Source organism: Trichosurus vulpecula, chromosome 3, assembly GCF_011100635.1.
Source record: "Trichosurus vulpecula isolate mTriVul1 chromosome 3, mTriVul1.pri, whole genome shotgun sequence".
NCBI classification, from domain to species: Eukaryota; Metazoa; Chordata; class Mammalia; order Diprotodontia; family Phalangeridae; genus Trichosurus; species Trichosurus vulpecula.
In genome coordinates this window covers 380,909,500-380,924,659 of record NC_050575.1, presented here as the reverse complement: position 1 = coordinate 380,924,659, position 15,160 = coordinate 380,909,500, and the positions used below count along the sequence as shown (strand labels likewise).

At 56.4% G+C, this 15,160-nt stretch overlaps 1 protein-coding gene across 4 annotated transcripts; it reads left to right on the top strand.

The window, feature by feature from the left end:
• Positions 1-531: 531 nt before the first annotated feature.
• ESRP2 (epithelial splicing regulatory protein 2) lies at positions 532-14,253 on the top strand. Of its 4 annotated transcripts, none has more exons than XM_036750776.1 (17): positions 532-666; positions 770-934; positions 1,377-1,505; positions 7,970-8,083; positions 8,215-8,329; positions 8,662-8,757; positions 8,865-8,919; positions 9,005-9,115; positions 9,227-9,359; positions 9,470-9,512; positions 10,122-10,423; positions 10,532-10,753; positions 10,889-11,087; positions 11,489-11,678; positions 12,108-12,273; positions 12,726-12,834; positions 13,355-14,253. In XM_036750776.1, exons 1-16 carry the CDS (start codon positions 550-552, stop codon positions 12,813-12,815), a joined length of 2,247 nt encoding a protein of 748 aa, XP_036606671.1. In that variant the 5' UTR covers positions 532-549; the 3' UTR covers positions 12,816-12,834; positions 13,355-14,253. The 4 variants fall into 4 exon arrangements, with proteins under 4 accessions (XP_036606671.1, XP_036606670.1, XP_036606672.1 ...); XM_036750775.1 differs by having other exon boundaries at positions 13,323-14,253; XM_036750777.1 differs by lacking the exon at positions 12,726-12,834 and having other exon boundaries at positions 13,323-14,253.
• The last annotated feature ends 907 nt before the right edge of the window (positions 14,254-15,160 follow it).

Here is a 15,160-nt window from a genome sequence, read left to right as displayed (position 1 = left end):
CAGCCACGGAACCAGAGTGGATCTTTGTACCATACTTTGGTGCTGGAAACCCGGGGGGAAGCAGTGCGAGCCGGGACTGACCTGGAGGTGACCCCAAACAGGGCCTTGCTGACCCCAGGTGACCTCCGACAGGCCCAGGTTGCCATTTTGTCCCCCTTTGGATCTTTGTACTGGGCTTCCTGGAATCGGCAGCGTGGGCCGAGGGCCGCAGGTGAGGGAGGCCGTGACCTTGTGATCCGGGCCCTCGGAATCCGGGCGCACCTGGCGGTCGGTCGCGGGCCTCTTCCCCCTAGACGGAGGGAAGCCGAGGGGCGAGGCGTGTGTGTGTGCGTGTGTTGTCTCTTCCTCCTCTTCGGAGCTCGCCCCAAACCAATCAGGCCAGCTGCGCCGGGCCGATCCTCCCCTCCCCAGGTCCCTCCTCCACCTCCCCCCAGGAGCCAATGCCCGCTCCCTAGGGGAGCCGCCTCCAGTCACGTGGCCCGGCCGGGGCAGGTAACTCCTGCGAGGGCGGGGGCGGTGGGGGGAGCCGGAGCTGGCTGGGCCCCTGCCATGAAGCCAGAGGGGAAAAGCCCGAGCGCGGTCACCTGGCCTCCACTCGGCCCCGCGCGGAGAGGCGGCGGACGCAGGGCTGGAGGCGGCCGGACGGAGCAGCAGCCCTGGCTTCAGGTAGAGCCGCCCCGTCTGGCTCCCGGGTCTCACGGGGTCCCCTGGGTCGTGCTCCCGGTGCTCGGCGGGTGTGTCCGGGCCTGACCCGTGTCTTTGGTTGTAGCCCTCCCCTCCCCGGGCCATGACGCCGCCGCCTCCTTCTGCGCACCCTGACTCCTTGGTGGTCTTGTTTGGGGCAACCGCTGGTGCTCTGGGGGCTAAACTGGGCTCGGATGAGAGGGAGCTAATTCTCTTGGTGTGGCAAGTTGTGGATCTTCACAGCCGGAAGGTAGGGACGGCGGGGCCGGGTGGTGGCGGCCGCGGCCGGGGTCGGTGCTGGTCGGTGCTGGTGGCGGCGGCGGCGGGACCGGGGGGGCTGCGGGCGGGCTCGAGGCCCCCAGGGGCGCCCCGGGGCTGGGGGCGGCTGCTCCCAGGCCCCGGCCCCAGAGCCACCCGGGCGAGCCGGCCCTGCCCTCGGGGCGCTTCCCGAGCTGGCCGCCAGCTGCGTGCGCGCCTCGGCGGGAGGGAGTTGGGGGGGTGTCCGGCGGCTCCGGCCGCTGCGGCCCCCCCCGCAGCTGGGTCTAGGGTCACGGGGGGTGGAGAGAAGGCGGGGCAGGCTTTGGAGGTGGGCTGGGAAGGCCGCGCGCGGCCCACGGGGCGCGCTGGGGCTGGGGGCTTCCCGGGCCCCCCTCAGGCCGCTGAGTACACCCCCTTTCCCCTCGCGGCCGCAGGTGGGGACCCTGCACAAGTCCCTGGTGCGCGCGGACGACACGGAGCTGAGCGAGGAGTGCAGGGAGGCGAGCGGTCTGAGCGCGGAGGGGCTGGGCCGGGCCGAGCCGCTGGACAAAGTGCTGCAGCAGGTGAAGGGTTAACCCGATTGGGGCTGGGGTCGCCGCCCCCCTCTGGCTTGGCTGCTTAAACTCTCTGCCTCCTTCCCCCACCCCCCACCCCCGACAGCACGTGTGGCTTCCCTCGACCCCCACTTAGTTCAGCCAAGCTCTCCTTTAGGGAAAACTTCCAGGGAAGGACTCGGCGCCCGAGGGGGGAGGGGAAGGGATCGAAATCCGCCCGGCTTGGGCAGTTCTCTCCCCCTCCTCCAGTCAGGCAGTTCTAGGGGGTCCCCCAACTTTGGGGAGGCGGCAGTAGGGAGGATTTGGGAGTCCCAAAGAGGGCTTGTTTTTGATGCAGAAGAGCTAGGTTTTGTTTTTGGGGGAGGGGGTCCAAGTGTATGCTGGGTGTCTGGGAAAATTCAGGTGCGGGTGCTGTGCTGGGGGGTGGGGGGCGGTTGGCTGCCCCCTTGTAGTTAAGCTAAACCTGCCAGGGCGGCAGAACTAGTTTCTGTTGTTTTAAACTCTCCGTGACTGGGGCGATTTTGGGCGGAGGAGGGGTGGGAGTTTCTGTGTGAGGGGGGCTAGTGCTTCACAGATAGGGGTGTGCCCCTTTTCGTCCAGCCTGGTCCCCTGCCCTGGATGTGGGGAGGGGGGTGGGCAGGGTATCCCCTCCGACTTCCGCAGGTCTGAGCCTGTCCTTGGTTTCACCAGAGGTTGGGGGTGTATTTATCCCTGCTTTTCCTATGAACCCCTTTGTGACTTGAGCCTCTGGGTCTGGGGTAGGTGGGATGCCTGGAAGGCCCCTTGGGGGGTGGGTGGAGTAGGTAATTCTAGGGCCTGGGAAGAAACTGATTTTCCTGTCACTGTGGGGCTGGGCCAGGTATCAGGCCTAGGCTTGGGATCCAGCCTGGTGGGAAAAGCACGTTTGGAGTGAGCTGATGGTGCCTTCCATTTCTGCTTTGTGGAAGCTTCACTTTCAAGTATTCTGCATGGCCCCTTTCCCTCTGATCTAGGAGGGGAACTTTGCTTCCTCTTAAGTTTCCCCCTCCTCCTTTCCAAATCAGGGGTCTTGCTCCAGGGGAAGCTCATAGCTGTATGCCCAAGATGGGGGGGGGGGTGTCAGTATTTTGCCTGCCTTCCTCACCCCCCCCCCCAAGTGTTTCAGACATAGCCGGGCCGAGACTTGTGGACCTCTTCTGGGATCTATGGGTGACTCAAAAAGCCAGTGTGGGCGTGGGTGTGAGACTTTTCATAGGCTTTAGTGGGGTATAATTTGAAGAGCACTGGATTTATAATCAGAAGACTTGGTTTTGAATCCTGATTCTACCCTTTGCTTATCTGTGGGACTTTCCATGGGCCTCAGTTTCTACATTTAGTGAAGGTAGTTGGTGTTTTTTTTCCCCCTCTGGGGTTCCTTACATTTCATAGGTTCAGTGAATTTTCCCACCTCCACCCCTCTGTGATGGCAATTTGCCCTGACCTCTGAACAGGGAGGATAAGGTAGGGACAGGTTGTTTGGGTTCCGGGCTCCCTGCTGACTAAATGTGCCTGTGGGCTTGTGCTCTCTGGGGGCCCTTCCCACTACATACATAGCCCTGGTCACACGAAAGGAGCTTGAGTTCAGGGAGGAATATTCAGCCCACTATTCCTGGTGTGAGGGGAGAGAACTTGGATATCTCTCCTTTAGCCTTGTGGGGGAGGGAGTGATGAGATAATCTTAGACCTAGCTTTTGGTCATGGGTCAGGAAAAGGGGATGCTGCACATAATGGGGATTTATTTAATCATTGGGGGAGCATGCGGTTACCAACCACTATGATCTCTCCTGCCCACAAGATCAAAGGTTCCTTCCTAGGAAAAGGAGGAGATAGGAGATCCCTTTCTTGGGGGATGGTGGGTGGTGATGGGTAAAAAGCAGGAAGGACGAGAACCTGGTGGTCTGTCTTAGCCATTTACCTGTGGGAGAATGTCCCCTTTTACTTTGGGGGGGGGATAGATGGGGACAGGAACAATTTGGGAGTTGGTTCTAAGTGTTTGAATAGCCACTGATGGCCTGGAACCCCCAGTATGCCCTTCCCACCCCCTCAAGGCAGGGCTGCTACAATGCCAATGGGATCTGTGCTCTTGACATTCCCACTTGACAGTTTAGATCTTGCTTGGTGCCTGGATCTTTGCATGACAGCCCACCTCTCCCCTTTTTCCAAAACCCCTTTTCATTCTCAGTTTTGCTTTATAGGGTAGGGGAAAGTGACTCATTGTTCATGATTCCTCCCTCCCTCCCCTTCCCAATGGAAATAGCTTGATCAGCAGGAGGTGGGGTGGGGAACAAGTCTAGAGTGAGAAAAATTGGGTGTGATGGGCTCCTCATCCCCTAAGGTTCCAGGGTCCTCCATTAGGGCTATTTCCAAGGGAGGATTCTCCTTTGACTTCTGAGGCCCATGTGACCTTGTTGGGTAGGATAGGAAATGGAGTTCTTCACCCTCCTAATGCTCTGATTAGTGGCTTCTGACCCCAGTAATGCTCTACATCCCCCATCCCCTTCCCAGCTTCTCCCTCCCTATCAAGGGGGAGGGGGAAGGGGACTATATGGTAGCCTCACACTTAGCCCCAGGTGTGTGCCTGGGGCAAAAGGAGGGAGCCCTTGGTAAAGAGGAGCTTGAGGAGGAGGAAGGAAGAAGGAAGAATCCTTAGCCCTGGGTTCAGATTCTACCTTTAACATTAGGGGATGGGAATAGAGAATCTCTAAGTGCCCCCCAGTTCTCCCATTTTGTGATCTAGTGGATGGATACTAGGCAGGGCTGTTTGGGAATGGGCCTTGCTCATCCTAAGCAGACACTTGAGGACCAAGGGTTGGTTCCTGCTGCAATGTAGGCAGGTCAACTGAGGCAATATCCAGGAGTTCTGGTGCTCAGTTCCCATTAACCTTCTTCCTTTATCTCTTCCCTAGAAGGGTGTCCTATTGAGGTATCCCTCCCTTACCTGCCTGGGAGGCAGTTAGGTGGCATAGTGGGTATCCTGGGGTTAGGAGGACCTGAGTTCAAATGCAGCTTCAAGACCCTAGCTATGTGACCCTGGGCAAGTCACTTAACCTCTTTGGTTTCCCCAATTATGTGATGTGGATAATAATAGGACCTACAACGTCACAGGGTTGTTGTGAGTATACAATGAGATGATATTTGTAAAGTGCTTATGAGCCCAATGCCCAGCACTCAGTAGGTGCTTAATAAATGCTTATTTCCTCCCCTCCTCCTCTTCCTGGGAGATGGCCAGCTCTATGTTCTGGGTCCCTGGATTGGGGAACCCTTGCATATAAACTTGCCAGTGAAGGTGTGTGGGCAGAGGCCTCCACCCTGAGAACGCTCCCTTTGCGGAGGCTGGCCCAGCCCAAACTCCCAACTGTGGGAGACGCCTTAGCGAGCCCAGGCCTGTCTGAGCCCGGGTGCCGCCTCTGCCCCTAGCCCTGTGGGTTCCCTTGCTTAAGTCTGCTGCTTTCGCCCTCTCTCCCACACTGGTCTTTGGATCAAATTCAGCATTTATTGAGTGGCTGTTAAATGCATGATCCTGTGCTCAGTGTCAGCGAGCATTAAATGTCTACTGTGAGCCAGGCATTGTACTAAGGGTACAACGTGGGGATCCCTTCTGTCAGAAATACAAAGATGTCCTGCCTTCTTCAAGGAGGAGGTGTGTGTGTGTGTGTGTGTGTGTGGTGTAAATGTGATGTGTAAACAGATGCCCCTAGTGCCAGGTAATAGGCAATTAAAGGTACAAATGAGGAGCAGGCACAGAACTGGGAGCTTTGAGGAGAAATCTCTTTCACTGAGGCAGGAAAGCTTTCACTCTGAGGGAGGTGGGGGCCCTGGAGGAAGGGAAGGAGGAGAGGATTTCAGCCCATTCAAAGCCTGGTGTTTGGTTGGAGCCAAGGTAGGAAGCTGGGAGAGCAGGGAATGAGGGGTGACAGAAAGGAGGCAGGTTCCCTTGGAATGCAGACTGTGAAGGGTGTAAGGTGAGATAAGGCCGGGCAGGCATGTCCTAGAGCCTGTTTGTAGAGTGCCTTGAACATCCGCTTAAAGGCCTCCACTTGCTGCAGTTAGCCAGCATCTTGGGATCAAGGGCCCCTGCACACTCTGAGCTGATGACCTTCCCTCGGGATGGGGAGACCATGGTATTGGGGCCTGAAGACTCTCCATAGTGGGGGTGGGGGAAAGGCACATCAGAGGAAGAAATGTCTTGGTCAAGAGGGAGGCCTGGTTTTCCTAGTTCCTTCCTAGCTCTGTAACCTTGAGTTAGCCACTTAGCTCAGGGTCTCTGGTGGCTCTTCTCATGGGGCTGCTCTAAGAATCCAGTCGGAGGAGATGTGGCTAGGCTTTTTTAAGCAAGAGGGTACCAGACATAGGTGGAGGATCCTTGTAATGTTTGCAGGGGCCAGGGTCACCAGTGAGGGCGAGCAAAGCAGAGCCCAGTGGGGAGTGTTGGGGTTGTTCCCAATCAACTGGCCCAGGAAAGGGATAGACCATGCTCAGTTTTCCGGGAGTCTTTTTTTTTTTTTAACCCTCTGTCCCATCCCCACCCCCCAGTCCCCACCTCCAAGTCTCCTAAGCAAACACTACCTGGTACTCAGTGGATGTCAATACAGCCAGGGCCAAAGCTCACTCTGCCCGGAAATTTTGTCCTTGGGGAAGGGGCAGTCTGTTAGCCAGTCCCTGAGTCAGGCTTGTATCCAGGCTCTGCCCATGACTTGGGGGGCAGTGGGAAGGGGCAGAGCCACTGAGACTTGTCTGACCTCCCCTACCCCCACCTGGACCCTCTGCTTTCCTCACCTGTGCTGTGTGGTGTTGGCTCATGGAGACAGGGGTGGGGGTGTGGGGTGCAGGCCTAGGATTTGGTCTGTTTGCTTTTTGGTTCACTGTAGATATAGCCAGTGTAGCCAGGATTTAGGCCCTGTGTCTTTCTCTGGGCCCTGGAATTGCCCAAGACTTAGGGCTTCTAGTGGCTGAGCACACAAATCTGGGATTCCCTCCTGTCCCCCTTTCCCCTCTGCCTCCCTGTGGATGATCTTAGGGCTACTTGGCAAGCTCCTGATCTGGGCCCCAGAATCTCAGGGATGGGGAATGAGATGACATTGTTGAGGTGGGTCCTGGACACAAAGTGGGCTTTCAGTAAATGGGTGCTGGCATTCTTCTGCCTTGGGGAGGGGGGAGGCGGTTCTTGGGCTCATCACAGGTGACATTTTATAGCGCTCTAAGGCATGTAAAGCTCTTTGCAAATGTTTCATTTGATCCTTGCGACACCCCTGGGAGATGGGTGCTGTTAGGATCCCCATTTTACAGATGAAGCAACTGAGGTTAAGTGACTGGCCCAGGGTCACACAGTGAAGTGTCTGAGGACAATTTGAACTCAGGACCCCAGATCCAAATCTCTGTCCATTGTACCACCTGGCTTCCTCTCTATTCCCCCTCATGAAAGCTCTGCTTGAATTTCCCTCAGGCCTAACACATCCCCCCCTTTCCATCTGAACTCCCTTTAGGGTAGTAGCCAGTTTGATCTCTGGAAAGGGGAACTCTATTCCCAGCTCATTCCTCCAAAGAAACAAACACTCCCACCCCATTCCCTAAACATTCTCATTCTCTCTCTCTCTCTCTCTCTCTCTCTCTCTCTCTCTCTCTCTCCCTCTCCCCCCCCCCCCCTTTTCCCCCCCTCTCCCCCCTCCTCCATCCCTCTCCCTCCAGGTGTGGCCTAGTGACAGAATCTTGCTGGACCAGTTTTTCAACCTGAATGTTCTCTTACCCTCCCCAATCCCTTGGTTAATGTGGACAGATGTGGCCACGTGTCTTGTGCACTCAAGCTTGAGTGCGCGCGCACACCCCCCCCCCCCAAGTAGCTGGTGCTTAGTGTAGGAGACACGCTTTAAGAGAGAGAAGTAGGGTGTCTAAGGATAAAGCCCTGGTTATTTCAAAGATTCTCCGCACCCCGCCCCCTCCCCGATTTCTTAGAGTCCTCACCTTCCATGGGGAGGAGGGAATTTTAGGGATTTATTTTGGTGGGGCTGGGGTGCCCTCCACCAGGGTATCCAGGAGAAGACGCATTCAGAGGCGGTAGGGTGTTTCTGTTCAGGCACTGCCGTTGGAGAAGGGTGACATGTTGTGTGTCTGCTTTCTTCTGGCCACAGGCCTGGACTGGAGTGGGGGGTGGTTTGGGAAGTACCATAAGCCGCTGGGGTGTTTGCCAAGCAGGATAGGACTGAAGCAAGCCTGAGCCTCCTGTTTCTTCTCAGCTCCCTGCCCAGAGGAGGGGAGGCCTGCTTTCCTCATCCTGTAGCCTAACCAGTTACTCTGGCTGGGACTTTGGTCCCCCCAGACCTCTTCCCTAGTGCTCCGGGCTGCTGGGTCCCTGCCCAGGCAGGCTAGGGGAGGAAGAAGTTGGGAGAGAGTGGGAGGGGATGGTGAGCCCACCCACCTTGGCCGTGCTGCTGACCGGCACCCTTGTCTTCCTTCTCCAGTTCTCACAGTTGGTACTGGGGGATGTGGAGCTCCTGGGCGGAGGCTCCTACACACTCTGCACAGATGGGCCGCTCCTTGTTCGACAGGTCCTCCATCCAGAGGCTTCCAGAAAGGTGTGAGGGGGGACAGGGATGGGGCTGGCAAGACTATTGGTATTGGCAAGTCTCGGGACAGGCCTTGGGTCTTCTTGGGCTCTGCTTTGTGACTTTCAGCTCACTGTCCCCCACCTGCTCCCCCACCCCAGAACCTGGTGCTTCCAGACTCCTTCTTCTCCTTCTACGATCTGCGCAGGCAGTTCCACACCCGGCGTCCTGAGGCTGGCCCAGCCCGAGACCTCACCGTTGCCACCATGGCCCAGAGTATCCTTACCCTCCCTCAATCTCTTTTGGGGAGAACTAAGGCAAAGACTCAGTTTTGGTTGGAAGGGGTGTGTGTGTGTGTGTGTGTGTGTGTGTGTGTGTGTGTGAGAGAGAGAGAGAGAGAGAGAGAGAGAGAGAGAGAGAGAGAAAGAGAAAGAGAGAGTGTTTTGTCTCCAATGGAATTTGGAGACACCTAGGTTCCCAGGAGAGGGCCTGGGGGCCCATGTGTTGGTGGGCACAGTGTGCACTCGCGCATATGTGCATGTCCCTATGGTCTTTTACTTCCACATAGAGAAAGGGTTTTCCTTCACACATCCCCTCCAATTTCCCAGACTTGGGGCTAGAAACAGATGCTGCTGAGGATGACTTTGGTGTGTGGGAAGTGAAGACCATGGTGACCATCATCTGCCATCTCCTCTCAGAGCAGAGTGAGTTCCCCACCCCATCCCTGTCCCCCTGCACTGTCTCTGCCCCTCTTTGTGCCATGGGGTCACACCCTCAAAGCCCCTGCCCCTCACCCACTTCTCTCTCTCAGATCACAGTTTTACGGAGCCTGAAATCGTCAAGTGCAAGTATGATTCGGGACCCTGGTAAGACTTGGGGCTGGGAAGGGAGGGGGCCTGGGTCGTCCCCAGAGGGGCCTCCTGATGGCATTTCACTTCTGTCCCTCTGCAGCAGCAAAGCTGAGGTAGTGGACAACGAGACGGTCGTCCGAGCGAGAGGCCTCCCTTGGCAGTCCTCTGACCAGGACATAGCCCGATTCTTCAAGGGGCTCAACATTGCCAAGTGAGGGGGCGATGGGGGATGTGGAGAGACATACAGCATTGCCTGCCTCCAGGGGGAGAGGGGAGCCCCTAGGAGCCTGGCATGACTGTCCCATCTCTGACCCCCTCCCAGGGGTGGTGTGGCACTGTGCCTCAACGCCCAGGGCCGGAGGAACGGGGAAGCGCTTGTCCGATTTGTGGACTCGGAGCAGAGAGACCTGGCCTTGGAGCGTCACAAGCACCACATGGGTGCCCGATACATCGAGGTGTGTGTGTGTGTGTGTGTGGAGAAGGTGGGTTGGGTCTGGTGGCTCTGGGGTGTGTGAGGGCTCCTCACTCCAGGCTAACGGGAGCGTGTGTGTGTCCCACTCGGCAGGTGTACAAAGCCTCGGGGGAAGAGTTCCTCAAGATTGCAGGGGGTGAGTGACCATGGCTATTGGGGAAGGGAACGTGGGAGAGGGAGGGAAAGGAGTAGACAGTTCTCTTCTGCCATGGATCAGCTGGACAAAGAGCTTCTTTTTGGACTTTAGAAACCTCTGTAATCTTGCAGCTCTGAGATGGTCTGACGCTGGTGGAGGCTTCTAGGTGACTTCGTAGTAAAACTGGCCTGTTATGTGCCCGACACTGTAAACATTATCTCACTTGAGCCTCTCAACAGCCCTGGGAGGCCATTATTACTCAGGAAACTGAGGCAAGCAGTATAACTTGCCCAAGGTCACCCGGTTAGTCAGTATCTGAAGCTGGATCTGACCTCAGGTCTTTTAACTCCAGGCCCAGCACTGTGCACTGAGCTATGACTCAACACTGGGGGATCCTGAAAGACCCTTCTCCTTTCTTGGCCAGCTCCTGTTTGTCCATCCTGGGTTTTTGCCTACATCAGGCTCTCCTGCTTCCTCGCTGTGTGACTTTGGGAAAGTCATTCCCCTCCTCTGGGCCTGTTCTCCCTTGTGTAGAACCAAGGGCTCTCTGCACTAATCTGCCTTCTTTCCCCCTCCCTGCATCTCCTTCCCGATCTGTTCATCCTCCAGGTACATCCCATGAGGTTGCCCAGTTCTTGTCTCGGGAAGACCAGGTGATCATTCGCATGCGGGGGCTGCCGTTCACAGCCACACCGGCAGACGTGCTGGCCTTCCTGGGTCCTGAGTGCCCAGTGACTGGCGGTCCCGAGGGCCTACTCTTCGTCCGCTACCCGGATGGGCGCCCCACAGGTGATGCCTTTGCCCTCTTTGCCTGTGAAGAGCTGGCTCAGAGCGCACTCCGCAAGCACAAGGGCATCCTTGGTAAACGCTACATCGAGTTGTTCCGGAGCACAGCGGCAGAGGTTCAGCAGGTATTGGCCCATGGCCACTCTGGTCCTGGTGGAGATCCTGGCAGAGGTGGGTGTATCTTCCTAGTGTCTGATGTACCCTCTGCTCCTCCTTTGTCTGGTTTCTCTCAGGTTCTGAACCGCTACATGTCAAGCCCGCTGATCCCAACGCTTCCAGCCCCACTGATCCCTGTGCTCCCAGCCCCATTCCCCTTGGCAGGTGCGGGTGTGCGGGACTGTGTTCGTCTGCGGGGCCTGCCATACACCGCCAGCATCGACGATATCCTGGGCTTCCTGGGGGAGGCAGCTGGAGACATCCGGCCGCATGGGGTGCACATGGTGCTAAATCAGCAGGTGAACAGGGTGGACCTGGAAGACGGAGAAAGGGGTGCCTGACTCGGCTGAGCTGTTGAGAGCAGGGGAGCAACCCGGAGGTGGTGGCCATGTAGAATGGCTTGCTAGGGCATAACCAAGTGTTGGCATGTGCAGGGCCGGCCATCCGGAGATGCCTTTATCCAGATGAAGTCTGCAGACCGAGCACTCGTGGCTGCCCAGCGGTGCCACAAAAAGATGATGAAAGAACGTTATGTGGAAGTCTTTCCCTGTTCTGGGGAGGAGATGAGCCTTGTGCTGATGGGGGGTACTCTGAGCCGAAGTGGCATGTCCCCCCCACCCTGCAAGCTGCCCTGTGAGTGAATGCCTTCATTCTTTCTCCACCACCACCATCTGGGGCCGCTGGGGCTTTAGGGTGGTTTTCCTTTCGAGTGGGAGGTCAGGGCCCTTGTGTTAAAAACTTGGGGGAGGGATTAGGGAGGGCAGTTATTTGGAGGGGCTGGAGCTTTTGTCTTGCCTTGGAACAAGGAAGATCTTTCTCCTTCCTCCAGACTGACCCCCGACTAGGAATGGGGGGAGGGCTGGCTTTGATTCAGCCCCATGGCACAGTGTCCACCCCAAGTGGAGTTGGGATCTTTGGTGTGAAACCTGCTTCTGACCCTCTTGTCTGGGACTTCTCTCTGAACCTCTCCGTTTTCTTCCCATACAATGAGGGGAGTTGACTCTACATTTTGGCGCCATGTTTTTTCTTCCCAGGTCTCTCCCCTCCCACATATGCCGCCTTCCAAACAGCCACAGCTGTGATCCCTACTGAGGCCACGGCTGCCCTTTACCCCCCGTCAGCCCTTCTCCCTGCAGCTAGGGCTCCCTCAGCCCCTACCCCCGTCACCTACTACCCCCCACCGGCCACTCAGCTCTACATGAACTACACAACCTATTACCCCAGGTATGAGCGGGGCTTCCCTAGGGGTTCTGGTCTGGGGGCCTCTGCTGTCCTGTCCCTCTCTCCTGAGCAGCTCTGGGTACCTCCTTCCCTACCTGACCCTGGTCATTCCTTTGCCCATCATCTCTCCCAAGTGCTGACACTCCTCTCTACCCCTTCTCTTATTCTGTCCCCCACGATGGCAGGGCCTCTGTACCTTGCCCCTGACAAATACACTAGTCTGGTCCCACTTGGTGAGTCCTTCCTTCCTTGCCCCGTGCTCTGAGGCTCCAGAGATTGTGTGTGTGAGCTGTGTGTGACTGGAGAAGGTGAGCCACCCTGGGGCAGAGCAGGGGGAAGTGAGGAAGGAAGCTGGCCTTTGACCATTGCCCCAGCCTGCTGCCCACCTCTCCCCTTCTCTTTTGAGACCTCTCTCATTCTTCTTCTCCTCAGCCCCCCAGTGTCCCCTACCACGGTGGGCTACCTCACTGCCCCCTCAGCAGCGGTGGCCCCGGCCCCTGCCTCAGTGCTGCAGCAGCCAGGCGCCCTGGTGAGGATGCAGGGCCTCCCCTACACAGCTGGCGTGAAGGACATTCTCAGTTTCTTCCAGGGCTACCAGGTGAGAATCCCCTTTAGCCCACAGCCTTTCCTGGTCAGTAGCTCCAGCCGGGTGCCCCATCTCAGCCCCGGTCTCCAGAGGGATTGCATTGGATGATGGGGTTGGAGGTCAGTTGGCTTCTCTTGGTTTTACGGTTTACAAAATCCCTTTCTTACAACAACCTTTGAGGGAGATGATGCAGATATTAGCCCTGTCGTACAGATGAGGAAGCAGAACGTGAACGTACCTGGCCCAGGCCTAGCTCTAGTACATGTAAGGAGTGGGTTTCATCCCTCTGCCATAGGGCCAGCACATCTCAGTTAAGGGGCCCAGAGTGAAAAGAGGCTATACGTCCTCAGGAGCAAGGTTCTCTTGGTTCTAGCTCTGAGATGATCCCCAGAATCTGCCCTTCTGACACTGCACCCTCACCTCCATCTCAGCATCCTCCTTGACCCCTGTGTCACCCTCTGTAGCTTGCCCCTGATGACTACGCCAATCTGGTCCCAGTTGGTGACCCCCCCCGCCCTGTTCTACAAGCCCCCAAAGAGTGGGTGTGCTTGTAGCTGTGAGGGACGCGAGAAGGTAAGAGGCTGTGGGAGCCCCTTGCCTCCTACCTGGCTGCTGGGCTGACTGCTCCACTAATCGACTGGTTCTTCTTGCCAATCTGCTAACCCAAGGGCCTTGTGGGTGCGCTGTGATTGTGGGACCTGCGGGGACTGGGGGGTGGGGGGGTGGGGCAGTGATCTTTTTCAGATTTTTCTGTCCCTGGCTCCCTGAGACTTTCTGTTGCTCTGCTCCCTGATTGCCTCCTGCTTATAACATGATGGTGATGGATTATAATTTGCCTGTAGTGATGTGAGGTTCACATCAGTTGTAGTCCCAGCTTGGAGTTTCATCTCTTCTGATTGCCTAGGAACCAGTCTGGACTAAGGCGACTGGCCAGGTGGACTTGGCTTCTGTGACCTCCACTCCACCTGGCCCAGTCTTTCCCCATGCCTTGTGGCTACAACCCCACTCTTTGCACTGACTTCCTTTGGAGGACTCAGCTCCTGCCCCCCTGTCCCCCACAGCTCCCAGCAGACTCTGTCCTGGTCCTCCACAGCTTCAGCGGCCGGCCTCGGGGCGATGCCCTCGTCACCTTTCCCAGCCTGGATGCTGCACGTCGGGCTGTGGCTGAGGAACACGGCCGGACCCTGGGTGGTCAGCACGTCCAGCTCTCCCTGGTATGACCCAATATGCCAGGGAAGAGGGTCCAGACCCTTTTGTCTCTGACGCCGAAGTGCCTTGAAGGGGAGAAGGGTGGAAGGGGTCTTCCTTCCCCCTTCCCCTCAAATAACCCCCTCCCTTCTGTATGTAACCTGTGATCCTTGCCTCCTGCTCTTTGCTCCCCCAGCCTTTGAATTCTGCAGAGGTGGACGACTCAGTCTCTTTCTCCCCTCAGTAGTTATGGGTGGCCTTGGGTTCCTGGCCCTTTGTGCCTGCCCTGAAGCTTGGTCTCAAGTTTGGGAGGTTGGGGTGAACAGCCCAAAGTGGGGCCTCCTCCCCACCCTCCGCACTGCCAGGCTGTAGCCCTTTTAAGTTATGAATTTTTTTTTTTAATTTAAGCCAATGCAGAAGGGAGTCCCTGTTTACATGTGTGTACATTGTACATGCCTATATGTGGGACTGCTCTGGGCAAGACCATGCATGGTCCAGGGTTCAAGGGTTGTGGGCCTGTCTAGCCCCAAGGGCAGAAGTGGGCTGTGTCCCTGTGTCCATCTCTCGTGGCTTGTTTCAGAGGAGATTCTGGCTGTGGCCTTTAATCGTTCCCTTGAAGAAAAGGGAGTCCCAAGGCTTGACCTCCCTCTCCCCCCGTGGGTGTGAGTATGGTCTAGGTAGGGCTGGGAAGAGCTTCCCAGAGACCCACTGAACTTATTATGTACCCTTCTCATCCTGCATTGACCCAGACAGGCAGCCTAGGCCTGAAGGGAGGAGGCCTTTGAATAAAAGATGGAAACACTAGCCCTGTGTCTGTCCTGATTCTGAATCTGCCCTCTTGGGGAGGGTGCTTGGAGATACTGATGGGGGGAAACCGACATCCTAATTATAACACAGCTGGGGCCTTAGATATCAACTCATTTTAAAACCAAGGAAACCGAGGCTATAAGGAGAGAGCAGCCTGCCACGTAATTGAATGTACTCTAATGTCCATCACTTTTTCCTGTCATAGTTCCCTGTTGCTTCACTCTGTACCTCCCAGGCTTGTAACTGAGAGTTTTTGCTTCATTCTCCCCCTGCCTCCCACCTGGAAAAAATGGACAGTGTCCCTACAGGCCTGGGAGCTAGCGATTACGGTTTTGCCCAGCAGAGGGCACTCCCGGATCGTGAGCCTAAAGCCTGGGAGACAATGGAATGGCTGTCCTGCCATCCTTCTCCAGCCCTTCCGAAATTGGTGCCATGTGGGGTCAGGTTGGGCAAGCTGTTTACTGAGCAGGCTTAGTTTGGAAGGCCATTGATTTAGATAGACCTCATTGAGAAAAGGTAAGAGGGATGAATGTTTGGAAAAAGGAAAGCTCGCCACCTTCTGGGGTTGAGAAGATGTTGCTTATGTGATAGGCATGGTAACCAGTCAGTATCTGTTGAGTTAGGGCCCAGTTCTGTGTCACTGTGTACAAGTCACTGTCCTTTGGTAGGCCTCAATCTCCTTGGAAAATTAGGGAGTGAGAACCATAAGATGACCTCAATGTTCATTTAAAATTATGGTTTTTTCTATGAGGCATAGTGAATAGCCCACCTTAGGGTAAAGACCTAAGTCCAAGGTCTACCAGGCACATGGCCCAAATATAGGTATATGGGGCTCTAGTCCTAGGACTACTGGCAAATGCATTGGAAGAGTGCTTCTATCCAGAGTTCCTTATACCAGTGAAAT

Coding starts and splice junctions, on each gene's coding strand:
- ESRP2 (XM_036750777.1), top strand. CDS start 550: ATGAAGCCAGAGGGGAAAAGCCCGAGCGCGGTCACCTGGCCTCCACTC. Junction 1,506..7,969: donor TGGACAAAGTGCTGCAGCAG/GTGAAGGGTTAA, acceptor TTCCTTCTCCAG/TTCTCACAGTTGGTACTGGG. Junction 10,424..10,531: donor CAGCGGCAGAGGTTCAGCAG/GTATTGGCCCAT, acceptor GGTTTCTCTCAG/GTTCTGAACCGCTACATGTC.